The sequence below is a fragment of the Micrasema longulum genome, unplaced genomic scaffold (genome assembly GCF_059751315.1).
Source record: "Micrasema longulum isolate JH-2025_06_02 unplaced genomic scaffold, ASM5975131v1 h1tg001537l, whole genome shotgun sequence".
Lineage (NCBI taxonomy): Eukaryota > Metazoa > Arthropoda > Insecta > Trichoptera > Brachycentridae > Micrasema > Micrasema longulum.
Window position 1 is genome coordinate 483,980 of NW_028278720.1, and position 27,898 is coordinate 511,877.

A 27,898-nucleotide genomic window follows, 5' to 3' on the forward strand; every position below is an offset into this window, starting at 1 on the left:
AATCAAGAATATGACACGATCACATTTAAACCAAATTCACACACAATTAACATAAGAATTATATTTAGTTTTAGGTAAATAATAGCTAGTAAAAACATAAGGCCTTAATGGAATTTTCGAGTATGTCAGCTGGATAAAAACAATATTTTTAATTGATTATAAGTCATAAGAGAATTTGAAGACTGCGATTTTAAAACAACTACTCAAAATGTTATATTTTGATTCTCGGCCGAGTCCATACAAGAGTTCTTACTAAAAAAAAAAAAACATCCTTTAAAATAACAAAGTTGTGAAGGTTTACTTTGATTCGAGGTATTGTATTCACATTTTATACAACAAACATTTCTAATATATATTTGAATGTTTTATTTGAATAATTAGTGGTCAATTCTGGATAAATTGTACTTTAAACAACTTTATTTTTAAATACAACAAATATTTGATTTCAAGTAGCCTTTAATTTTTCACCATTTAAAATTTGAATGTTTGGTCCGAGGAGTTATTGGTTAAAAACTCGCTGCTAGTAGTCAAATTTATAGAAGCGTCTCCATCCACCGAGGAACTATCAATAACTGAATGACTCCACAACGTGTAGAAAATGGATTTTATCTCATTTTGGACATATCGCACGAAATAATGAGGAGTCTAAAAAAACTGGTAGTAACAGGGATAGTTGAAGACGGTCTCCTACAAGATGGAACAACAAAATAAATGAACTGACGGAACGAGGTCCTCGTTAGACGCTGGCCCGGACCCGGAGGAATGAAAGCGTATTACACACCTGGTGCCTGACATCCCAAAAGACCATGACGCTCGACATCAAGCAAGACGGAAAAAGAAGAACATAAAATTTAATTCTTGAAATTTACCCATATATTAACATTTTAGACGAGTTCGAAACGCACTGTTAGAAAGTGGAAATCAAATCGTAGTACAGCGGGGTTAGAACCTCGAGCCTCGGATCTGTTAGTTTAAGGCTCTATCACATACCACAACTCGGTTATAAGATGACCTGTCATTGGCTGATTCGTATGATCACCTCACAAATTGTGTAACATTAATTATTCTGTCTATTAAACAACACAATTCATCTATCAGTTGAAATTTAAGTGACTTGTTTTGGAACATTTTTCAATTCAACCGTCTGAGCCCTAAATCCACTAACATACTCTATTGTTCGAGTTGCTTATAGGTTTTCCACACATTTATATTTATTGGTGTTTTAACTACATAAAACTAACATTGCCATATTTGATCTGATGAATTTATCAATTCAAGTACGTTAACCACACTTTGCGGCAAACTGCGGCCAATTTCACCCCCGACCTGACTGTCAGTAGTAAATTATTTGTGTATTTGGATATTTCCATAAGCCTCCGTTGTTTAAAATAAGACCTTATGTTTAATACTCGTTTAAAATTTAAATAAATTCACACAGAAAAAAAAAACTGAAGATTGCATTGCCAAAATTGTGTTCAACCTTTTTAAATCCAGCCTATTATGCGCAGAATGCGTGAGAAAACAGTGGATTATACTTTATTTGCTAGCCGTTGAATTTGCACAAAAAAAAGGAAAAAATATCACCATGTGTTGAAATTCTAAAATTTCTTTATCACCGTCTTTCCCTTAGTCACATCTAATGGTGCATAGGGCTCTGCATTCTACCAATGCAGTGTTTCTAGATAATCCTTTATTGCATGAAGGCAAGATCGACAATCTTTCACTTCAGGTACCGTGAAATATTGCGGTGTAAAAACACCAATTTAAATAAATATTTTATTTTGCCGGGAATCGAACCGAGACAACTTGCACTGTATGCAAATGCGCCGACCACTGACCGAGAGGCCGACAAAGGATTTACATGAAAAAATAGCGTGAAATCTTTGAGACCGACAATTGGCCCCGTGAGATTAAAAAGGTCAAAAATAAAAGCCTCAAACACACAGAAATTGCAAAGCAACCGAAAATAAGAACCTAATAAATACGTATTGTAATTAAAATTTAAGTTAATAATTAAATACATATTTTTAATTTAGCCGGTATTCGGTGCGATACGAATTAGGAGTCGAACGATGTAATAAAAATTAAATACGCATACATCATGCGATCACAGTGAAAAAATACTAGCAAATATAATTTCACCGACGTGTGATTGGAAAATACAGTTCCGGCTTTGCGTATGTACAAATAATATGTATCGAGCCTTACGGGCCTGCGGTAACGTGGAGCGGTGCGGCTTCAAACTGAGTTCATTTGGTTTTTCTTCTGTCCACCAGTTTCACGTCCTTCACGTGAAGGTTGTGTTTGGATTTGGCCGCGAACTTGATGACCGCCTGGGTGGACACGAGGGGCACGTGCCTCAGGTCGAGACTGGAAATGGTAAAAAAACAAATTGAGTGGAGGGAGCATACGTAGTTGAAGGGATTGAAGGATTGACCAAACAATGGAGGTATTTATTTGTCTTTTTGCCAATTTCATACACATACACATACATTACATGCGATACATATCGAGGCTGTACTGACGGAATGCATTAAGTAAACAGTCTTAAAACATTTCTATAAATTTTATGATATGCATAGATTACTCATTTTAAAAAAAGAAAATTGTGGGAGATAAGGCGTTGAAAGAATAAAAAAGCTTTGAATGCAATTATCTCGGAACTTGTTTTAATGACTTAATGCATTCTGTCAGTAAACCCTTGATATCATCATCATTCCATTTCCGCTCCCTAGTTGGAGCATATGGTATCCACAAAGAGCCTCCGTGCATCTCTATTGGCTGCCAACACCTTTACGTTCTCCCAAGTCAGGTTTTCATACCTAAGTTCTGACATAAACTGCCGACGAACAGTCAGCAGTGGACGTCCAGGACGTTGAGAACCTGATGTCTTGTAAAGTAAGCAAGTGTGGTTAAGGCTCTCCTCAGGAGGCAAGTCTAGATATGCCTATTATAAATCACTCAAGATGTACATTCAGCGACTATCCCAAATAATCAACTCCATGAAGAAAATTTCTACATTAATACTGAGTCCATTATGATTTTTACAGGTATGTCTAATAAATGAATTTATAGGTATAATTGTTTTAACAAGTTGATGTATAAAAAACTGAATTTAATATGATAAAGCGAAGAGGACAACGGAATATGTTTATTATCGTAAAAAGAACATATTTTATTCGGTTTTCAAGACATTAAATCAGTCAACGCAAAATATCGTAGGGATACAAGAGAAATTGACCAAGTGACAAAATCAATAATGTTCAGGGGAGCCATTTTAGTGTTTTTCTAGAGTTCAATTGCTTCTCAAAGATCAGATTTTTCAAGTAGGTGGTTGGTAATTTTACATTATATGTATGGTACTTTCAACTTTAATGTAAAGTATAAACTTATTTCAATTATTACTTTTATATTTAAAAAAAATTGAAAAACTTAATCAAATTTACCTGTAAAATTTGACATGAAATCTTGCAGATAATCATTTTTGTTTCGTTCATTGAAGGAGGTAGTGTTTTATTTTATAACTATAAATTATGTTTTTGGGATTTTTTATTTCAAAATATTCATTTTTTTTATATTTATGAAGGTTAATCCAGAAATACAAAATAAATGAAAAAGAACAAATAACTAAGAAGTGTTCTGTAATAATCTAAAGAATAAATAATATTATTGATTTTTTTATTAAAAAAACACCGTATCTGTCAAATACAAAACATATACTAACTTACTAACTACTGACCACTAACTCTAACTAACTCTTCACTGGTGACATCACCTACAAGTAAAATTGACTAACTGTTACTTTCTCAATTCTCTGGATCTTAAATTTGCTAATAAAAGTTACTGTGTGTGTTAAGTTTTACTTGTCAAAAATCTGTGAGCTTCTATCAAATGGTCACATATTTTACAAATTAAATTTTTTTTGGAGTGTCAGATAGACTTGGCATTTTTACCAGTCAAGCATTATGCTAATACGATGTCAAAAAGTCAATAATGTCAATTTGGTCATTTTTGCAAATAGTCACTTTTACTTGTATAACCACGATATGTTCTATTAAAAGTTAAGGAAGAGATGGGACATGTTTCTTCAGACATCATTTAAAAAAAGATCTAAAGAGAAACATATTTTATTCCACTGATTGGTAATATGGGAAAAGATTTTCCTTATCAGGTACAGAAGGTTATGTTTCTTTCAGAAGACTCACCGGATAATCTTCTCGCAGGACGAGAGGTGGTCGAGGGCCGCTTCGGTGAGGAGTCGGCAGCCGGCGAGGCTCAGGCGTTCCAGATCCCTCGCGGCACTCAGCTGGGCCACGCCGGCGTCCGTCACGCGCGCGCACGACGACAGGTCCAGCTCCGCCAGCGCGGGCAGTGCCTGCGTCACGTACCTGCGCAGAGTAATACACGGAAACTTAGTCCAATAACGTAGGAGAGGAGACATCACCAGCTGATCAATTATCTACCACTGGTCATCGTGGTGCGGACACAACTTCTATAGATCGATAGCGCAGGGCAACAGCTCGATTTACTGCATCTTCAGCACTCATGATACGAGCCAAAATCGGCGTCGACAAATTCAAAAAAAGGTTTAGTCATCTCATCTGGATAGCAGTACTTCGCACATCATAGATACTCTACATCAAAGAAACAATCTACGTATGTACAACGTCTACAGATCAATGCCATACACATCGAATGATTTTACCAGAAATCTAGAGCGACGACCGAAGAAGAAACTTAAATTTGCATTAAAGAACACATGAGATGTTTAAATAATAATAATTTTTCAAAATTTTTGCCAATCATCTCATAAATAAAATCACAATTTTAATAAGGATACGGGAGTTGAGATTTTACATTCAAGTAATGAAGTGCAACGGAGGTGTTTCACATTTAAAAGGCTTTGAAAAATAATATTCCCCTAATAAATAATCCGATTCCCAACATGGTTGATATGAAATATTTATTTAAAAGGGTGTTTTCATACTGGTACCTGAAGCGTAAGACTGATCATCCTTTCTTCATGTAACAAAAAATGATCAAGATACGCTGCGATTGGTGTACCAATGCAGTGCCCTATGCACCATTAGGTGCGGAAAGGGAACGATGATGAATAAATAACCAAACATCTTTACAATACAGCTCACTTTTTGATTTAAAAATTAACCAATCGTGTAACTTTCAACCTCCTATACGCTCCCCTTCCTAACCCCCACCGCCACACATCCTGCAACATATCGCTTAATATTATTAACCTAATTTTAGTGCATGTTCGGACATGGTGGTGTTTGCATCCCCTTTAACTCTGGATGTAATTCATGTATTTTTTTGTAAATACCCCTACCGGGTATTGGAATTTGAACTAATTGAAGCAAAGCAGGGCAAAGATTACGATAAAATTTATCACCTCATGGCCACGTCGGTGACCTCGGTGCCGGCGAGGCGCAGCAGCGTGAGGTGGCGCAGGCGGCTCTGCGCGGGCGCCAGCCCCGGGCGCGAGTCTTGCGGCGGCGCCAGCAGCTCGCGCAGCGCCGCGTCGCCCAGCGCGGGGCAGAAGGACAGGTCCAGCACGCGCAGCGGCGGGCACAGGCACGTGCGCAGCCCCACGGCCGCCGCGCCCGGGCTGCCCGCCAGCGACAGCGAGCGCAGCGCCGGCAGCCGTCCGATCAACCTAAAATCGCGATGATTTTAATAATTTTAATCTTAAACTAGGTGTTGTGGTGTATCATTTGTAAGTTCCTTCCACATCCTTTTTTTCCCGCCTGCCGACAATCCTCTAGAATACAGAATAGAAAAAATAAAATAACATTAGCAACAGAGATGAAGAACATTTAAGAAAAGGTAATATAGAAAGTATAGGCATCTATAGGGCTTTTAACCTGTCAATGGCTGGTTTAAGTGGCCACTTTACACACTGTGTAACATTCACCATTCTGCCCATATTATGTTAATTTACATTTATATTCCTTCCTAGTATGTAGGTGAAATAATTCAATTAGATGAATCTCACCCGTATAAATAAAGGTTTCAGCTCTTTAACTTCGCAAACATCAGCAGATGAAAGAATTGAAGAAATATAGATGTTCAAATATGAGCAGAATGGTGAATGTTACACAGTGTGTAAAGTGGCCACTTAAACCAGCCATTGACAGGTCGTAAGGCCTGTAGATGCCTAGACTTCTATATTACCTTCTCTTAAATGTTCTTCATCTCGGTTGTAATATGTTAATATAAACAGCTCCCCAGGGAGTTGAATCCAGTCCTTGTCTACAAAAATTTGGACAAACTCAAAATATTGTTAATAACCTTGGCATTTCATGGAATATGGAAACTTCACTGGTCCATTAGAAGTAAGTCTAATTTTATATCGTCCAAAACTATGTAATTGTACTGTATGTTTCTTGAATAAAAGAAAATAAAAAATAGCCTACTTGAAACTGAAGTAAGTATATATAGTATGGGTAGATATTGTGTCACTATAAAAATACTACTACTACTTCTATCACGCCATTTCTCCGTAGAGGTAGGCAGAGAGCATACAATCCTAGCCTCTTCCACATTCATACATCTTGTCATACATGCCCTTCGGTTCTGTCTGCTTTTGACATGACCAGACTTAAGATTTTGGTTTATGTCTTCCTCGTCTCACGTTGCCGTTCATTTTCGCCATTTATACTTGTTTTACCATTCTTTCGTCGTCCATTCGTTCTACGTGACCAAACCATCTCAGAGACCCTAAAAATATATTAGTCATATTGGACTATTATTAGATACGGCGTGATTTCTTACCAGGTGAGTTGTCTTCTGGACAGACTACTCCACTCCAAGTCCAGGGACTGGGGTTGCCTCCGCGCTATACCGGCCAGGTGGGCTGCCGTGAGGCGGCACTGGACAAAGTACATGTTGCGCCAGAGGACCGGCTCCACCTGTAAAACAATATTACTTAATGGTGCTTGTAATATCTATCTTGAATAGGGTATGTTTTTTACTGATCAATACTGAACTGAGCCCCCCGTTATTTCGTAAAAAATTAGTCGGCAAGTTTTGTTTTTTTTTTTTTAAATAGTTAGGTAATCATATTTGTATGGCAGATAAAACTAGGCGCTTTTAAGGGTTTTTGGATGGTCCTGACTTCAATAAAAGACAATACTGTTCAATACTGAAAAAGAAGAAAAACCATAGGAACAAAAGAGGATAACAATGGTGGATATCTATCAGTAGCCAGTGGTGATTTCTACAAAAAAATGCTCATTAATTTGTAGCTGCATATAAGTACACAATATACAGGGTGTTCTTTAAACCCTGTCACATCCGAAACCGCGAGAATCAATACGGGCAAGAAGACATATTTGCATGTTTAAAAAAATATTTAGAGGGAGAAGTGTTTCAGATCTATAATCAGACTATTTTTCTACAGACTAGCGAAGTATTTTTTTGCAGGAAAACATGAACAGTGGTAGTGATTTTATTAAATAACAATTATTTTGTTTATTTTCTTATAATCATAGTTACTATAAAACATTATTATCGAAAGTCAAATATAATGGTAAGCTATGCATAATCGCTTATTTGGACAATTCGCCCTGATATCTAGTGTGTAAAAAAAAAATCATCACTCTAGTGCTATACTATAATCCAAGGAGAAAATACGGGAATACATTTGTACGAAGAAAAGTCAGACCGCACATTCTCTTAAGAAATTTAAATATACTCACAGAATACTGTGACCAAGTCTTACAGACTAGTGCGCAGGTGGCCAGCTCTGAGGGGGTCAGGAAGCGGAACACGGATATTATGCAGGTCCGTTCCAGACACAGGGCCCCCGAGCCCCCGGTGGCCAGGGGGGGCTGAGCCGGCCGCACGGGGTACATCGGTTTCTTCAGAACCTGAAAAACAATAAATAATTAGAATTATGCCAAAAAATTAATTATATGAGCACGTGTCTTGCGTAAAATGCGAGTCTTTGAGAATTAACACTTTGACCGGCCAGTGATATTTATTTATTGTACACTTATAAACATACTAGCTTTTACCCGAAAGAATTATATATTTTATCTGGATTGAAAGTACTTTGGTCTTCCAACTATCGCTATAAAAGAAATAAGAAGTGCATACAAGTCCACTTTAAAATAGATCAGGGGGGGAGCATATCAACCAACGCTCGTACAAGGCACAGATTTACCAATGTTGAAACCATTTATTGAAAAAAATTGATCTTCAATTCTTTCTTCCAATTTTAGCTTCTCTCCCAAATATTCTTTCTTTGTGTTACGACCTGCGGCAGGTCCTCTTGTGCGACCTGCTCTACTATTCTGTGACATGAAAATTCTCCTCATTTAAGACTGATCAAGGTTACAGAAATAACAACACCCCTAAAATTAACTTGTTGGTTGGAAAAAATTACAATCCCCATTGAAAACTGACAGCTCAAGGTCTGAAGTTAGTCTCAATCATTATACTAACTTTTTATAGGAGAAATTTGTAATTTTAAGAACAGTTTATTGTATTTTGCGGACATTTATTGCCGCTATTTTCGTGTTTTTGGCAACTAAAGATGTCAGAAGTTAGTCTCTAGTTATTATACCAACTTGTTGTTTGGAAAAAATTACAATCTCCACTGAAAACTGACAGCTCAAGAGTCTAAAGTTATCCTTTTATCATTATACTAACTTGTTGATAAGTTAAATCAATGGACAAAATCTAGAAAATCATCAGTTTATTTTTATTGTATTTTACAAACTGCTGACATTTTCTTGTTTTAGTTATAATTTTAAAGATGGTTTATTGTGTATTACAGACATTTATTATTTATGAATATGATAATCAAATTTTTTGCCATAAAAAATAAAAAATAATTTGCATAATAAATTTTATCACAATTCCTTGTTCCCGGTTCCCTGAAACATTTAATTTAGGGTTTTTTTGTACCAACTTCGACATTGGACCTGTAAATTCATGAAATTCAACACAACTACTGACAAAGTCACAGGTTTATCTCTATCACACAGTTTTACTAGCTCTGTTGAAGTGTCTATAAATCCGAATAAGGAATGGTTAGGGTCTCACCTTGGTGGAGTTGGAGCACAGTTGGTGGGCCAACTGCGTCCTGTGTGCGAGCTTCCTGGGAGGGTCCCCGTCTGCCCCTGGCCCGGGGGGTGAGGCGGCACCCCCCTCCTCACTGCGATGGCGCTTAGACTCCGATGGCGAGCCCCCGTTTTCCGTCTTAATACTGTCCTCTACCTCTTGTTTTATATCTAACAAAACGAGAATATTAATAGTAAAATATACTTCTGTGTGTGAATTAAAACTTAACTAACCTTAACATATCACAACAGCGATGAAGAACATTTAAGAGAAGGTAATATGTAAGTCTAGGCATCTACAGGGCTTATGACCTGTCAATGGCTGGTTTAAGTGGCCACTTTACACACTGAGTATCATTCACCATTCTGCCCATATTTGAACATCTATATTCCTTCAATTCTTTTATTTGTTGATGTTTGTGAAGTTAAAGAGATGGCTCCTGCAATGGTAGCTGAACGTCGGAACAAATCCAACAGACACGGTATCACCCAGAAAAGAAACATATTAATTAATTCTTATTAATTTTTTCATACATTTTTGAGAAACTTCGCCATACAATAAATGCTCTAATTTTTACGGCACGTAAGAAAACAATTTTATATCCAATTTCCTGTAGCACTAAACTTCCTCATTTAGGGCATTAGAATGTATAAAATACAGATGGAACTCACTTTAAGGTTACATCTCGTACATTTGTATACAAGATATGTACTCAATCATTATTAATATTATTAGAGATTAATACAAATTAAAGTTCGAGGAAAAGATTGGACGGTATAAGGATTGAGGATTTCACATATGCAAAAGGAGCTCGGAACTAAGTGTCACTAACCTCTGAGGGATACATCGATGCTGTGAGTTCTCTGCGGCTGTATGGAGCTGGCGTCTGAGGATACCGACATTCGCCGGAGGTCGGAAGACTTTTGGCGAGCTCGGAAGTGGCGGGGCTAAGCAGAAACAATACAAGTCACTAAAACATTTCAGGATAGGGAAGGAAGAGGATGGCAAGTTGAAAATAACTTTTTAAAAATATATGTCACCGACAAATGTCAAATCAGCCACTCAATTGAGCAGCCAGGCTGTCCATTTATTGCCAACATTCAATTGAATGGCTAGTAATTCGTTGAATGAGTAAAAACTAGCTCAACTAGCTTTGGAAACGGCCGAACCAAAGACCGCTGGGTTAAGTTTAAAAAAAAAAAAAAACAGATTTTTTAACTTAACTTATTAATAGAAGTTAAGGATTAAGTTAGGTAATTTTTTTTATTTTTTAAAATATTATTAAACTTAACCCAACCTTTCCTTACGTAACCTAACTTCATATAATAAAATTACTTTAAAAATAAAAGAAATATTAATGTTGTATTAAAATTAAAGAGACCTTCAGCCCTTTCGTTAAACGATGCTTTCAACATTTTGGCTAAGCATCCGTTAGCCATTAGATTGAATGCCGGCATTTCATGAACAGCCAGGCCGCCTGATTGTGTGGTTGATTTAACTATTTGGCGACGACACACACATGTTGTTAAATAATTCATACGTGGTTACACTTCAACTTGTTAGACCATTTAGTGCTGCCACTTTTTTTTACTTCACATTAGCCTCGTAAAAAAAGTAAAAACCTAATGTAGGAAAATTATTCTCCTAGTTAATATTTGAAGCACTAACTTTGTAATTTTAAACTTCTTTGTAAACCCAAACATGTATGTATAATTTGTTTGTAAACAATTAGCACTTTCACATTCTAACTTCAGAAATGATTTTGAGAACAGTAGCTTAAAAAGTTCTACTTAGAGATATGTTTTCAACAGATTAATATTTAAGGAAAATCTGGTGTAGTAACCTTGTAGTCGTGGTTGAGTCCCAGGTTGGTACACTGCGGGCACTCCCAGGAGTTGGGCAGGTCCTCGCTGGGCGCACTGCCCCCGGGCCCCACGCAGGCGGGGTGCGCGATGCTGTAGCACACGGCGCACTCCATGAGGGCCGATGGAGTGCCGCGGCCCCCGGAGCCCTTGGCCTGCGGGGCCACGGGCGCCTGCAGCCAGCCGTCCAAATGGCAAACGACGCATGACGCCGTCACGGGCAGCATCGGCTATAATTTTTACAAGATTATAAATGTATCGATTCTTGGGAATGTGAATTATTCTTCGTTGGGTGAACATATTAAATATAGGTACGGTGCATTAGAATATTTAATAACCATAATTAATGTGTTAGTGACAGAATGTTTTCAAATGAAATATTCTAGTGTGCCTACTAACACAAATGAAATTTGTATGTTGACTTAGATCACAGACAGGCACTAATACATTAACATAGGTTTATTTAACATTCTAACGCGCTGTATATACTGTTTTTTTTTTCTATCTTCAATTTATAGTCCTTAAAATATAGCATGATTAAAATGACAGTTGTCAGAAAAACTGACGACATAACTTTGTAGTAACTTCTAAGGAGTGATTTATATTGACACATGAAAAATCATTCGCATATGGTATGTTATTTTTTATTTTTTTAATACAATGCTTGGCATGTAAATCAACATAAATATATAAAATCAGCTTTAAAACTAAAAGAAAACTAAAATAAACCTAATTATTAACGACCTTCTTACAAGGTTACATCATTTTGCTAAAACGTTAGAGATGGGACAAATTGATCAATGTAATTTGATCGAATAAAAAAATTATTTGTTCGATAATGTTCACGAAAAAAGTATAAATGTCATATTTTTTGGTGAATTCAACACACTATAATAGGCTTCTTTTTGCATTTTTAAATCAATTTTTGGTAACAGAGTTTCATGTTTGCCTGAAAAAACTGATGAAATCGATTTGATCGGTACATGATCAGTGATCAGTAATTTACCATCACTATTGAAATGAGTTTGGCAGCTGTCATTTTAACCAAGCTAAATTTTAAGGACTATAGTTAATTAAGCTACAGTAATTTATATGAGAATATGATCCTACCTGCAAGCACTGTCGCATGTTGCAGGTCTGCTTGGCTCGCCCGGGACCACCGAACTTGACCATATCCTGGCAGAACACACACTCCCCGCAGTCGGTGCGCTGGCAAGCCTCACATTTCTTGCATCTGCGGAAAAATATTACCACAAAATATACGACCTTGAATTAACCCCCAATTAAGACGACATTCGTATAAATTGAACACTACCTCATTCACATCCAACCCCAGAAAGAACTAGTTTGGAGATATTGTGAAGCGATAGAATAGACTTTCCGGGAAATCAATTGGTGCATGATTGGTCAATGAGTTCAAAAATCAACTAGATAAAAATTCATAATGTTTCCTATAATATTTTTTAAATATGTGTATTGTTTTTACTTTTATTATTTTTAGTGTACTTAATAATATCAATAATAAAAAGACAAATTAATGACCTAATTTATTTATTTATTTGACAATTGTAGTCTGCATTACTTTGCAGTTTAACCTATTACGTAATGCGGACTGTAAATATAAGTTAGAAGTTAATGAACAGAAAGCAGATAGCCGCTAAACTCACGATATGTACAGAAAAATAGATACATATTATCTGCAGAAGCCGTATTCAGCAAGCGAATTACCCTATATATGGGTGAATTCTGACTTGCATTTGTACGGCTTTCGGGTGCGTAAAACAGTGCATGAGATCTCGCTCTAGTATAATTATTAGAAGCATATAAACAAATCTCTTTCAGTAGATTTGAATTATATCTATACCTCAAAGGCAGACGGACGCAAATCCTAACGTCAAATGTTCAAAAAAAAGCCTAAAGAATCTATTTTCTGTGATTTCTAATAATTTATAGCATTATTTTGTATTTTCAATATCTTAATACATTGATACATTCATTATAAGACTTAGATTTCTTCAAAATCGATAGACATGATCATAAACTGGATACGAAAATCGAAATGTCATTTCATCAAATTCTGGATTTGCATCCGTCTGCCTTTGAGGTACAGATATATACTTCCAGAAATCAGCTTATGGAAATGTTTCCCAAAAAAAATTTGACGACGTGATTCGAGGGTTTATTTTATATTACAGTGGTGACTAATAATGCAAATCATATTCATTTACTACTCCTGACTGTGGAACTCCTGACATCATACTTTTCATGTGCTGCTCGTTTCAGCCCACAGATATTCCCTTAGTTTTGTCTTCTAGCTACAAATTGGAAAAAGGCCACCATGACACTTTTGCAATTCATTCATTTTCTGGTTCCGAATTTACGGATGTGAATTGTGTGCGTAATGCGTATTTATTGCTTATTGCACATCCCCACTAACTAATTGCAAAACACAAATTGTACCGTGTTATAGCAAGCAAACATTACCAGAATACAAGATTTTTGTTGCTAAGAATTCTTTTTTGATTTGTAACAAATTTCTTGGAAAGGTTTTTTTTTTTTTTTAATTACCTGGTCCTCCTACGTCTCGGGGGCCCCGTCTTCTCCGTCCTCTCGGTGGTGGTGTTGGGCGACGTGTTGTGCTTCTTGTATGAGCCCCGCGGGCCCCGAGGCCCGGAGCCCTTCCCTAAAGAGGCGCGCTTGCGCTCGTTCAGGATGTCTTCTGGGCCTAAAATAAAATTTTTTAAAATCCAGTAACAAAAAAGAATACACGGGTAATGGAATACATTTTTTTTATAAATATTTTTACTATCATAAACACTCAGGGTGTCAATTTTTTTTGTTTGTATCTTACATCAATAAAAATGCTATTTAAATAGATTGAGTTTTTCTACCAGTCTAAAAGGAACAGGTCACTGGTGAAAATTGTAATAAATACAGTATTTATTAAATAATTTAAAACGGAATTTTCATGTAGCTAGGTACATTATGACGTATGGGCCATATTTCTCAGCTTCTTTTCTAATCATGTCCATTTCTAAACTAGAATTTAAAAGTAAAATACAGTTTCATTTTCCAGTAATATACATATCATCATTGAAGTCCCATTGAATTTTTAATTTTTAGTACGTTTAAAACACAGTTTTGTGTTTATTTTTCTCGCAATCAACGTTGAAAAAATTTCGATCCGCATTGAAAACTGACTTCATAATTCTACCTGTAATTTTAAAGACAGTGAGTATATTACGGATATTTATTGCCGCTATTTTTGTGATTTTGTCAGCACAAGAGTCTGAAGTTAGTCTCTATCATTATACCAACTTGTTGGTAAGTTGAATCAATAGACAATTTATTGTGTGAGGGATATTTATTGTCGTCATTTTAGTATTTTTCTAATTGTAATTTCAAAGACAATTTGTATGTTCCTGCTTTATAAATATTTATTCTCGCCATTTTTTTCTTTATAATGTAATTTTAAAGGTGGTTTATTGTGTTTTACGGACAATTATTATTTATTAAAATGATATTAAAAAAAGCCGCATTACTGAATTCATTTTATTTTACTACCCTCCACATACATTTTTTTTATCAGTCTAATGAAAACCGTAATTTAGGGGTTTTACTGTAGATGAAAATTTAATTTGGCTTAATTCGAATGAAGGATATACGAAAGTTCAAATATAGGCAGAACGGTGAAAGTTACAGTGATCACTAAACCACCAATGACTAGAGTACGGTATTGTTCTTACACTGCAACACGGGTTTGCCCGTAATGGCCGCCTCCCGAGAGTCGTGGCGATGCTTCTCCACCAGGGTGCGCACGTCGCGGATAAGGGCGATAGGATCTCCCAGGAGTTCCGGAACGTTCTTCCTGTTGGCCGGCAGCTGGTGGAGGTACATCACTATGGCCTGAGGAAAATATCACAATAAAGAATTTCAATTGGGTAATTTTATATTTAATTTAAATTAATTGTACGGCGAAACATTTCTAAAACGCAACAATAAAGTTCTTTTTTAAACAAAAAGCCTTTTTTTGAGTACTTTTTTTCCATATTTTTTTCAGAAGAGTTTTTAAAAAAGCTTGCCAGTTTTATTCTGGGGCAAAAATGACAAACAAATAAAAAAGAGATGACCAATGATTATCTTTGTTAACATATTACAACAGAGATGGAGAACATTTTAGAGAAGGGTCTAGGCATCTTTAGACCTGTGTTTAAGTGACCACTTTACACACAGTGTAACATTAACCATTGAACCTAAATTTAAACATATATATTTCTTCAATTCTTCCAGCTGTTGAGTTATAATAACATGGAAAAAAAAACAGCAAGTTAGGAGAAATAATAACTTAAAATAAAAAAAATTATACAGATTTAAAAAAAAAAAAGGAATAGGTATTATACAAAGTTACAAACATAATTGAAAAAAATGAAAAGCAGAGAAAAAAATTAAGAAAATAGTGATAATTTAATAAAACATTGTTACAGCAAATTTATTAGCGTAGAAAAAGATTTGTTATTAATTAATTTATAAAAACTTTTATGAACTGTTCTTGGCAGTTTTATCCCTTTTGTAGCATGGCCGTTAACTAATTCACTATCTTCATAATGACCTTGAGGCCGTGAAGTTCCTGCTGCGTGAGGTGCACGTGTTGGGCCTTGTCCTGAGGCGAGGGGGAGGGCGGTGGTGGGGGCTCACCCTCGGGCAGCAGGTGGCTGCGCCCCAGCAGAGTGCACACGTAGCGCTCCAGCACGTACCACAGCATCTCCGTGAAGAATGGGTAGCGGAACTTCTGGGGGACCTGACAAATGGAGAAAAAAGAGGATAATAATTTCTTATATTTTTGACAGATAACAAGTCAATAGACAATCTTACTACTTTACTCAATGTATCATTTTTAGGTTCAATCATTTTTTCAGTAAATGCTGTTTTTCTCAAGCCTGGGTTGTTCAGTGCTGTAATTGGGCCTCCTGGCCAGTTGTGGTGCAAAAAAAATGTTGGTTTAAAAACTCGGTCTGTATGGCCACCACGGAAGAACGGTTTGATGAATATAGTTTTTCTGTCACTGACGCAGATTCCTCCTCGAATGCTGTACGAAAAAGACGACTGCACATTAGGCTGATTATGTCTAACTAAATTTAACAAAATCAAGGTCTCAAGGAGAAAATATGAGAATATGATTGTATGAAGAAAAGTCTGACTGTGCATCGTCTTAAATTTAATAAATAGGTTATTGTAATCAAAAACATTTTTCACTTATATGTTTATAAATTTGTATAAACCACTTTAATTTAGAGTTACACTTCGACCGGTTTGAAGGTTACTACCTCATCGTCAGGAATTAAACTAACTTTTAATTACTCGCATTGCTATTTTTATTGTAAAACATTGTATGAAAGAGACAAAAAAATGAAAGAAAGAGAGAGAAAGAAGATAAAATGAATCATAACGGGAATATTTTTAAAAGAGGACTCGAAGTCAAATTTAATTGATTATTTATTATTTGAAGTTTTTGATTAATGGCTTTACTGATTTCTAATAATTCTAAATTGTCTAAATGGAAACCATTTTTATTGACATGCAAAACTTCTACACCCGTTTCTTAATTAAAATCATGGTTTTCGGATATAAGATGACTTGCAAATTCGGAGAAATTATTATTACTGAGACATCTTACATGTTTTTTGATTCTAACTTTAAATTTATGTGAAGTTTTTCCAATATAGAAATTTGGGCAATTTAATAAATAGGGTCCACAATTCCAACTATCAATTCTGTAGCTGCAGGATGTGTATAATCTAGCTCTTATTTGTAACTTATAAATACAGAGGAACATTTTAACATAAAACAGCAAATTTTGCATTCATGCAAATTACAATTATTAATTTCATCCATGACTCCGAAAGACTCAATATTGTTTTGATAAACTGAACAAATAGGGTAGGCGTGGAATATGCGCCTCTGATTACACCGCGGCGCTGCCCAAAAACATGATAGCATAATAATAGTGTGATATCGAGATTCAGATCACTGACCTTGGTACCATCTTCAACTTGTGCAATCTTCAGCTGCTTCTCGATACCAAACTGATGAAGGAAGTTTCCTCCGAAGACCAGAGAATCACTGGGAGTGTACACGGCGTGAATCCAACCGGTGGGGATAAAGAATGTGTTGCCGGCATACAGCTGGAATAAAATTATAGCATTTTTAACATACATACATAATGTAATGTAGAATCCCAATCGTCCATGCGCTCTGTAGCTGCAAGACGTGCAGGGATATTTATATAATGTATAGCGCCCTTGAGGTGATTTTCACAAAAATGGCTGTATATAAATTATCCAAATATATAATATGTACTAATCATAATCGATAAAATAAAAAAATTTATGATTGATTGGTTGACACATTAATCCACTTAGTTTGCTAGGCTAATAACCAGTTTTATCACTCTCACAACATCGTCAGAATTTTTTCCACACCTGCTTCTAAGTGAAGCCTAAAAATCACCTCAAATAATTTTCGAACAAACCAAAATGAATATAAATATTTACAAACATAAACATAACATTTCAAAAATAAAAATAACATGATATAAAGAAAAATTATATTATGAAGAAAGGAATTGCTTACAAGCAGAAGCCATGGATCTCTCGAGTGCTGTCTGTTTTATTTATTATTATAAAATTATCATAAATTGCTGCCTTAATACAGGTGCTCCTAATGAGACAGCTATGAGAACAATATTAAAATTAACAATGAAATAATCCGAATTTTAGCAGAGATACTTTTTAGACACTTTTTAAATCCCATTTCATGAAACCATTTTTTCCAAAAGAAAAATAAAAAAATTCATAATTTACAAATTCTAATTACTTTGAAGTTTTAATCTATAAAGATATAAGTGTTAATATGCACTTACATTGACTCGAATGCATTTCTCGACAGTGTCCCCGAAGAAGACATCAGACTGCTTCCCGGAGAGGACCCACTTCTCATACAATTGCAGGTTACGCTCGGTGGGCGGAATTAACCAAAACACTTTTGCACCTAAAGTAAACAAATAAAATAATGTCAACTATAGTCCTTAAAATATAGCTTGATTAGAATGACATTTGTCAGCAAAAGGGACGACATAACTTTGTAGTAACGTCTAAGAAGTTATTTATATTGACAAGAAAAATCATTCGTATCTGACGTGTTAATTAATTTTTTTCATACAATGCTTGACACATAAATCAACATAAATATATAAAATCAGCAATGTTTGAGTACGTCCAAATGCTTGCAGACTGGCTGGATTTCCTCCCTAGGGAGTTATTCAACAGAGAGGGAAAACATTTTTGATAAGGGAATATGGAAGTCTCTTTTACTTCACAAAAGTCAACAGATGGAAGAGTTGAGGAAATGTAGATGGTCAAACATGGGCAAAATGGTAAATGTTACAGTGTGTAAAGCGGCCACTTAAACCAGCCAATGACAGGTCATAAGCCCTGTAAATGCCTAGACCTCCATATTCCCTTCTCAAAAATGTTTTCCCTCTGTGTTGAAATAAATTTAAAATCAGCTTTAAAACAAAAAAAAAAACTAAAATAAACCTAATTATTAACGACGTTCTTACAAGGTTACATCATTTTGCAAAAACGTTAGAGATGGGACGAATTGATCAATGTAAATTGATTGAATAAAAAATAATTCTTTTGATGTTGTTCATGAAAAAAGTATAAATATCTTATTTTTTGGTGAATAATTGTCTTAAACACACTATAAGAGGCGCGTTTTTAAATCAATTTTCGGAAACAGAGTTTCATGTTTGCATGAAAAAACTGATTAAAATCGATTTGATCGGTACATGATCAGTGATCATTAATATCGCATCACTATTGACATTGTTTGGCAGCTGTCATTTTAATTAAGCTAAATTTTAAGGACTATAATAGTGTATTTTTAAATTATTTTTTAAAATTACGATGGCAATGTTATTATTATTTATGTTTAAAATACACATTTTTTTACTATCTGAAAACCGGATGTTTCGTTAGACAGACAGCAGGTATGAATAAAAATGTGGAAGAGATTTTTTTAAAGTCAAGGGAATTAATTAAAAATAAATACTTAAAGACACAACGGTTAAACAGTTACCTTTTAGTATGTGATACCACACGGATGTACCGCCAAAGTCGACATGGAAGTCTGTATAGCAGCCCTTAACAGACATAAGGCAATATTTCTGTACCTTAGGATACATCATCTCCTCGATCAGGTTTGTGGACTCTACCTAAAAATTAATAATACAAATCATCAGCTTCATTTACTCCAATCGCAGCGTATCTAAATCACTTTTACTACATGGAAGGTGAGATAATCAGTCGCTTCCGATACAAGTCCACAAAAATTTCAGTATTAAAAGAACGAAGAAGCCTATTTTACTGTCAAACTTTTACTACAAACCGAAATGAAATATATTCATAAATGTTTAGACGCATATATTTTCAACGATGTTTTGAGTTTATCCAAATTTTTGTAGACGAGGACTGGATTTAACCCCATAGGGAGCTGTTAATATCAACATTTTACAACAGAAATGAAGAACATTTTACGGAAGGGAATATAGAAGTCTAGGCATCCATAGGGCTTTTTTTCAAATAAAGGCAGAATGGTGAATGTTGTAGTGTGTAAAGTGGCCACTTAATCCAGCCAATGACAGGTCATAAGCCCTGTGGATGCCTAGACTTCTATATTCCCTTCCGTAAAATGTTCTTCATGTCTGTAGTAATATGCTAATATTTTACTGTGTTTTTCTTTCGTAGTAATTACCCCACAGTATGAAAAGGCCTATTTTATTGTTTTTCTTTTAAATTTTTCAATATTGACCTTCAAAAAGTGCCTGAATTATTTTTATTTTATTTATATCTTACTTTTTCACAATATTTTATCAGTGAGATCACACAAGTTTAGCATATGTCGACTGCTGGTGATTGGTTAAAAAACGGGTTCCATTTTATAATATTGTACCTGTTGCTCTTTGAGGTGCCTCGGCCACACTGAGTCCACCCAGTCAACCTGACGCACGATGTTAGGAGACTGAATGTAATTGTCCAGCCTGGTGTGGGAGAACTCCAACGATATGACATTCAACAGGCGTTCTTTATTGGGATCCTCGTAGTAGCGTTGCCACTCCTGAAAAATTATTTGTACATCGTTATCATCTTTAATATTCACATTATAAAAAAATATGTACAGTCGGAGATGACAGAAGAAAAATGATGCTGATACTTTAAGTGGTATTTGTCACATGTTGAATAATGCAGAGTCAGTAATGAAGCACGAGAGTTACTGACCGACCTAAATGTTTTACTGAGTAGCTGCTGGTACCTAAGGGTGCTACTGCTTATAAATATAGTAATTGCCCACAGTGTTCACTTTACTTCCTAGTGGGGAATTGAGGCCACTTTTTATTTCCCCGACTGTCAGCAATTTGATATCAGTAATTTGGATGTTTTGATTATTTATTGAGTGGTGATTATGTATTTCAGGGTGAGTCTCACATTACATATTTTTTTAACTGGGTGAACATTTTGAACATCATATTATAAGACCACAATTTTTTTCATTACCAGGGTTGGGTATTTATACAAACAAAAAATGTTACATCAAAAGAAAAAATAACACAACTAAGAAAAGATACATCAAAATAAAAACACCTCGAAAAAAGTGATTCTAAGCAGCACATAAGTTAATTTGACTTAAAAAATTAATTTTAAAAAAATAAATGTATTTTGTCATATCACACAAAGATTTATTTAACTATGCGTATTTTATTTTTATTTTTCAATATTTCTATGAAGAGGGCCATAAAGACACAAAATAATAATGACTAATCTAAAGCTAGTAGGTAAGGCAAAAATATTTACCTTCATGGTCATCTCTACGTTTTTTTGTGTGTTGACATCCATAACATCAAGAATACGGCGAGACCCCACGCACATCCTCACATCGTTGATGGTAAAATTTGGTGTTGGAACCCTAAAACAAATTTCACAATTATCATTATCCAAAGGGAATTATAGTTGCACGAGTTTATTTTTTTAGTCTTTTTATGTAACAGGGCCTTTTATTCATGCGTGAAAGTAACTTCAAATAGCCAATGTTACCTTATACCGAGGCCTGCTTTGTCTCTGAAGATGAGCGGCGTGCTGAAGCCGTGCCTCTGCAGGTACTCCACCGTCAGGTCCGGCCCGTGCATCTCCCTCACGGCCCCCGGGTGCTCGAACCTGACGCAGTCCAGCTTGTCCGCGAGGGAGAAGCCTCGCCCGCCCTCCGCCGCCTCGTCGTCCCCCAGAGCCCACTCATCGGAATAGAGTGTACGCTGCTTTCTCTCGCGCTAAGGAAAGCAAAAAAAATGTCTGTTAATTAAATTATTAATAAATTTATTAGTAACACTTATAAGGCTGAATTTGGCATAGAAAGAGGTATACATGGAGCGAATTCAGGAGAAAGGCTTCAAACCAAGATGTACACAAGAATTGTTTTTCTTTTACGTAATGGGAAACTTTAATGTAAATTTATGTATTAAATTTATATAAAAAATTGTATTTAGTTGTAATATTGTATACATCTGAATAAACTACTAAATAACATTTTTTTTTCTTTTAATACAATAATGGAAAAAACTGTTTCAATTATTTTAAATAACTTTTAAATCAATTGCTCGGATCTTATGCACATTTTGGCAAAAGGATTTAAGTCAACAGACATTTTCAGTTTATGTTTTTGTTGCTAGAATGTGTATAAGACCTTTACAATAAGGAAGTTCAATGTTTTTTTTTGTATTTTGATTTGGTAATAGACTATTAAACTAAGCCGATTTTTTTTAAAGTTTTATATTTCGTAATATCAGCGCTATGACTTTTTAAAGTTTTGTATTTCTGAAATTACTCCGCATGTGACATCAGAGGTTCTCTTCTGCTTATTCTCATTCAGTTCTGCCAATTGGTCCGTTCACGGTAAGTAAACCGGATACCTTTTACAGCTCTCTTATCAAAGTTTAATTCATATGAACTAGTGACGTCGTTCAAAATAGTTCGTTTTGGTAAAAATATTTTTTCATACATTTTCAAGAAATTTTGCCGTACAATTTCATGCTCTAATTTTTACCGCGCGCAAGAAAACATTTTTGTATTCAATTTCCCATAGAGCTGAAGTTCCTCATTGATTGAAAACACATTTGAAATAATGAAACCACTTTTTCCAGAATTGTGATTTGGATCCTGAACATGGTCTTGATGAGAAAGAGACCGGTGATATCATACCACAAGAAAATAAACATTTTAAAACGTATATATATTTTCTAGCAAGTATAAAATAAAAAAAATTCAGAACGATTCTCACAAAACCATTGAAAAAACATTCATATTTTTAAATAATTATGCCTCGCAATTATTTTTTTCGAAACTAATGAAGGAAACTTTCGTGGCTATCCAGTGTTTGTTTTTATAAAATATATATTTTTTAAATTTAATAATAGAGAAAACTCTTGTGTCTTCAGTTAATATCTACTAATGATTGTTTTTCGAAGGTAATGAAGAAAACTCGGTATCTTCAAACAATTATTTTCCAGCAAGTATAAAAAAACATTTTTTTAAAACGAAAAAACATTAATATTATTAAATAATTATACCAGCCAATTATTTTTTCTAAACTAAAGAAGGAAACGATCGTGGTTTTCCAGTGTTTGTTTTTCAAAAATATTTAAAAAAAAAACTTTTGTATCATCCAGTACTTATACTGCCCTGCGAAGCCTAAAAGTCGTATCTGAAAAAAATCTATTAGCGTTTTTTTTCGTAGATATTTGATAGCCTCACATATTAACGAATCATTTCTGCTTCTCAAATATGAGATACAAAGAAAAAAATCGTATCATCCAATAATAACACCTCATTTTTTTTTCAAGCAACTAATGAAGAAAAAAATCGTATTATACAAACCAATGATTTTTTCGAAACTAATAAAGAAAACTCCAGTATCTTCCAACATAATTATTTGTTTTTATTCTGTATGTATTGTTTATATACGACTGTGTTGGTTTCAAAAATATAAAAAAATGTCGCCGGTTCATCTTTAAAATTAATATTCTAGAATTGATTGATTGCGTCTGTCCCTTATAATCGCGCACAGGAATTTGAGCCTTATTATCGCGGTATCAACGCTACATTATAGTCATTTTCATCAGTATGCGACCATCGGCCACAGCTGACGGTTATCTTTTTAAATTACTTATTATTTTCTTTTTCATTTAAATCGCTTACCGACCAATATTTTTACTTTAGATATTAAATGAGGCATTATTTTGAGTAAAAGATTATTATTTTTTACTTATTACACGGACGATACTTTTAGCTGATCGAGATCCTAATCGACCGAAACGCGAAGAGCCGAAAACCGAGGCCCGTAAGGCGGAATACATGAGGCCCGAAGGGCCCAATTCCTTAGCATGTAACACTGCTGCCAGCTAGTATTTTTTTAAACTGCATTTACCGCGAGAAAATATAAAGTATAATCTTATTATATATACAATTAATTTACTTAAAATTATTGATAGAAAAATAATACCTGATCTGTTTTTTTTTTGTATAAAGTTGGAAATAATCTTTCTGGTGTTCCTGATTTGGTCAAATGTAAATATTTCAATGGGCCTATGGGCCAAATGAGGCATCATATTTATTTAAGAAATATTAATATATTTGAGTCTATATCTGAGTATATAGGTGATGTTAAAACAAATATTTTACCAGTCGAAAAAATACAAAATTCACTATCAAAGTTATATTTAAAAAACCGTATAATTTTCCCACTGTTAAATTATTTAATAAATTTAGGGTTTTAGATATAAAATCATTGTTTAAAAAGAAATGTTTACTTCAAATCCATAAGGACAAGATAAATAGTAGTGTTTCTGGGTCACAAAACGTAAATACGCGACCTAGAACAACTGGTAATATCTTAGTTCCAAAATTGGAAACAACTACAGAACATCATTATACTTACAGAGGAGTATTTTTCTTTAATGAAATGAACAAAGGAGATGAGAAGTGCAGTCATGAATACATGTTTAAAAAAGAAGTGAAAAGTTATATTTATAGTTCTTTTTTGTGTACCACTGATTGAAAACAACACCTATTTTTTCTTTTGTAATTTGTGTATTATACTGAAATTATTAAAAATCAAAAATAAAATTAACAAATTATTGTAAGCGTCAGTCCCCATTATGTACACAAGAATTGTTTTTTCTTTTACGTAGTGGGAAACATTTATGTAAATATATGTTTTAAATTTATAAAAAAAATTGTATTTAGTAAGAATATAGTTTAATGATATTTTTTTTATCTGAATTTATATGAATATTTCAAATTAGATTGTAATCGAAAAAAAACATGTATAATTTTTTTTTTTAATATCAATATATCGCACATTAATTCTCTGTTCCCAAGAATTCAGTCTGTCGGGAACAAACACAATCATCATCATTCCCTCTCCGCACCTAATGGTGCATAGGGCACTGCATCTGTACACCAATTGCAGCGTATCTAGATTATTTTTTGTTACATGAAGGTAATACGATCAGTCTTAGGCTTCAGATGCAGTTCAGTCCAGGGACTATGAAATATTCTAGTGTAAAAACAAACACACAGATGACCAAAAATGAGATATATTTGCTATAACATTATCAAACCCAACAACCAATAATTTTTTTTTTTTGAAAATTAATGAGTTTCTAGTGCTTTAATTTGTTTTTTTTTTCATTTTAAATTGTATTTTTATATTTGTAATTTTTTATAACCCCTGAATATGCAAAAGCCCTTTGGGCGTCAATAAATAAATAATTATACCTACCAACATATTTTTTTCGAAACTAATAAAGAAAACCCTCATGCCATCCAATAATTATAAATACAAAACCAACGCAGGTGTAATGGTAGAATTGAGGAAACGTGGATGTTTAAACATAGGCAGAATGGTGAATGTTAGTGTGTACGGCTAATGACAGGTCATAAACCCAGTAAATGCCTGGACTTCATTTACCATCACAAAAATGTATTCCCTCTCTGTTGCAATAAATTCTACCAATAATTGTTTTTCGAAACTAATTAAAATACTTATTATTAGGTAAACCTAACAATTAAATACTTCTAAAGCGCCATTGAAGTATTATATTATATTACGAAATTGGCGATACATAATAATAAAAATAAAAGAAAAACGTGTAATGCAACTCACAATGTAATAATGAATCATAAATACTTATAATTAGCGGACTCGATAGACGTTATCCTGCCCGAACGGTGGCTTGCCTGCTATTAGCTGGTTGAACAAATGTTTTTTCGTAAATAAGGACGCACGTCATTTCTTTTGGACTTTTTTGATCTATTAATATATTCGCAATAATGGTCAGTCTTTCGTTTTATCTCCTTATGTAATTAGTAAAAGTCCTCTTCGTGCTCAAATCAAAATTGTGCAAAAATCACTACTCAAATACCATAATCCATGGAGAAAATACGGGAATACGTATTAATGAAGAAACGTCAGACCGTGTTTTACCCTGAGCCTTCTAAAATTATGACACTTAACTCATGCCCAACGCGAATTTAATATTTATTTAACCGCCAGCCGTGTTTTGACGTGAGCTTGACATTTTATTCGAAACCAAAATAAATTAAAAGAAAAATGCCTGATTGTGTGGTGAAAGCGTGCAAAAACTGTTCGGATAAAAGGAAGAAGTATTTTCATTGATAAGTAGGTACCTAGGTACTTGTTTATGATTGAATTCTAAAATAAAAAAATATTAGTATTCAAATATTGAATTTAATTAGGTACTCATTTATGGTTGAATTCCAAAACATAAAATAATTCATTTTCAAATATATAATTCTTTTTGCAAATGTCAAACTCTGCGCGACAAACAGTGGTGCATTTTGTGTAAGAATCCGTTTTCAAAAATGTGTCAAATGTCAGATAAAATTATTTAAGCATTACTAAAAATCCATTGAAAAATAAGTTAATATGTAGAAATTAAGAAATTGTAAGGAAATTAATGAATTCAGTATCCATTAAAAATTATTTATGTTTAACGTTAAAATACAAACTTTTTTATACACAAAAAATAACTTTCGTCGATTTTTTTGGAATATGCATATTAGTCTAATGCAATCCTGGAAGTTCGATAAAAAACACATGTTCGCTCCAAACTTTTTTTTTTGATAAACATATTGAAGATATTATTATTTACAAACCTAAGTCACGTAAATTAGATTATTTTGAAAAAAACCGCATGTAAATTGGTAAAGTAGTTATTGAGTCTATAAAGGACAAACATACATACAATGTTTTATTTTTTTTATAGGTAGATAGAAGATAGATTATTCACCAGCAAAATGTTCAGCTACATAATTGACAACCGGGAAATAAAATTATATTAATGAAACAACTTTTTTAAATAGAAATAGAAAATAGTGGAAAGTGCAGTAAAAAGCGCGCAACGCACATTTTATGAAATTGGCCATTTTAAACTTAAGTATTTTCTTTACTTTTCCCTGGTGAGAATCGCACCCAAGTCAACAATCAACTACACTTACAAGGCATAAAAAGTTTTCAAGTTGTTGCGTAATATTAATAAATTAATGAGTCTCTGTGTTATTTTGTTTTACGTTAACGTAATAAAAACAATGGTGTATTAAGTGCATTTGAATTACGTTTTATAATTAACACCAAAAAATGTAACAATATATTATCATTTTATATTACAAAATGTTGTATTAATGTTAAACCCCAAAGAAAAGCCACTGCAAAATTAGTTATTTAACAATGAAAAAAGTCAGTGTTTGCTTGTTAGTTATACAAATTACTAATCTGAATTGCATTGTAGTTTTAAATTTATAAATCACGATTTAATAAAAAACACAACTTCAATGATTTCATCACAGAAAACAAAGCAACCCGCGGCTTACGACTCAATTTGACCGGGTTAAAATACCTATCACACCGGCAAAAGCGTACGCATAGTACACAATGAAAATATTTACATCGATGTAGGTACAAAATGTACTATCTCACTACGGTACTTGTCGAATTCGCGTCAAAACATACGTGTACAGATTGCAACAAGATCGATAATTGAAAAATCTGCATTGATCCCGCGAGATGACTCTCGAATCGATAGCGGCCGATCTTTCTTGATAAGGTGCCGGCCTAGCCGAGGGAAAGGATTACGCTTTTCCGAATCACACATATGGCACTTTCGTGCAATTTGACGTTTCTTGGCATGCGCTGATCGGTAGGGGCGGCCGCATTTAAAATGAAGATTATGAAACTCTAACGAAGACAGGTCGCATTAACGGCACCAACGAGATAATGCCAAATGAAAATATCAACGAGCGGAAAAGATTCGCACTAGCAATCTCATCGAAAACTGCAATCTCGCACACAATAAAACACTCGGCCGCCAATGTTTACGTGATCCAGAATAAAGCCACCATGGCGTCACTCCTATTTTATGCTAAAAAGTATAGAAATAACACTTACCAGCTGCCTTGTGAGGTGTCTCTTCGTCGGAGGCAAGCTGTCCGACATTTTGCAGTCTTTAAGATCGCCTTCCGCACAAAATTGCACCGATTTACGTAAATAATTCACTGACCATAAAACGGCGTGAAGCACCACCCACCATTTGCAATTCACAATGCTGATGCCAACCTGACGATGCGGCACATCGTGGAGAAGCCAATTTTTTAATGAAAAAATGCGCGTTGTGTTGGTAGCTTTGAGAGTATACAAGCATGTGATTGGTCAACATTGTGCACATGCGCATATTACAACGCGCAAATTTTGATATGCCAAGTTTGTTTATCCGGGTTGAGTGACGAAGTTGAAATCAAATTTAGTTTCAATCTTGATACAAAACG

At 34.4% G+C, this 27,898-nt stretch overlaps 1 protein-coding gene across 1 annotated transcript; it reads right to left on the minus strand.

Moving 5' to 3' along the window:
- Positions 1-460: 460 nt before the first annotated feature.
- Positions 461-27,685, minus strand: Kdm2 (Lysine demethylase 2). The gene is made up of 19 exons (XM_088236340.1): positions 27,522-27,685; positions 21,098-21,327; positions 20,858-20,969; positions 19,959-20,123; positions 19,086-19,221; positions 17,866-17,993; positions 16,979-17,128; positions 15,556-15,744; positions 14,693-14,852; positions 13,515-13,671; positions 12,057-12,180; positions 10,928-11,176; positions 9,917-10,031; positions 9,067-9,254; positions 7,716-7,886; positions 6,790-6,926; positions 5,408-5,671; positions 4,206-4,388; positions 461-2,370 (listed from the first exon to the last, which is right to left on the minus strand). Exons 1-19 carry the CDS (start codon positions 27,567-27,569, stop codon positions 2,250-2,252), a joined length of 3,027 nt encoding a protein of 1,008 aa, XP_088092466.1. The 5' UTR covers positions 27,570-27,685; the 3' UTR covers positions 461-2,249.
- Positions 27,686-27,898: the final 213 nt, after the last annotated feature.

Coding starts and splice junctions, on each gene's coding strand:
- Kdm2 (XM_088236340.1), bottom strand. CDS start 27,569: ATGTCGGACAGCTTGCCTCCGACGAAGAGACACCTCACAAGGCAGCTG. Junction 21,328..27,521: donor GACACCTCACAAGGCAGCTG/GTAAGTGTTATT, acceptor TGCTTTCCTTAG/CGCGAGAGAAAGCAGCGTAC. Junction 11,177..12,056: donor ACATGCGACAGTGCTTGCAG/GTAGGATCATAT, acceptor TAAAAATTATAG/CCGATGCTGCCCGTGACGGC.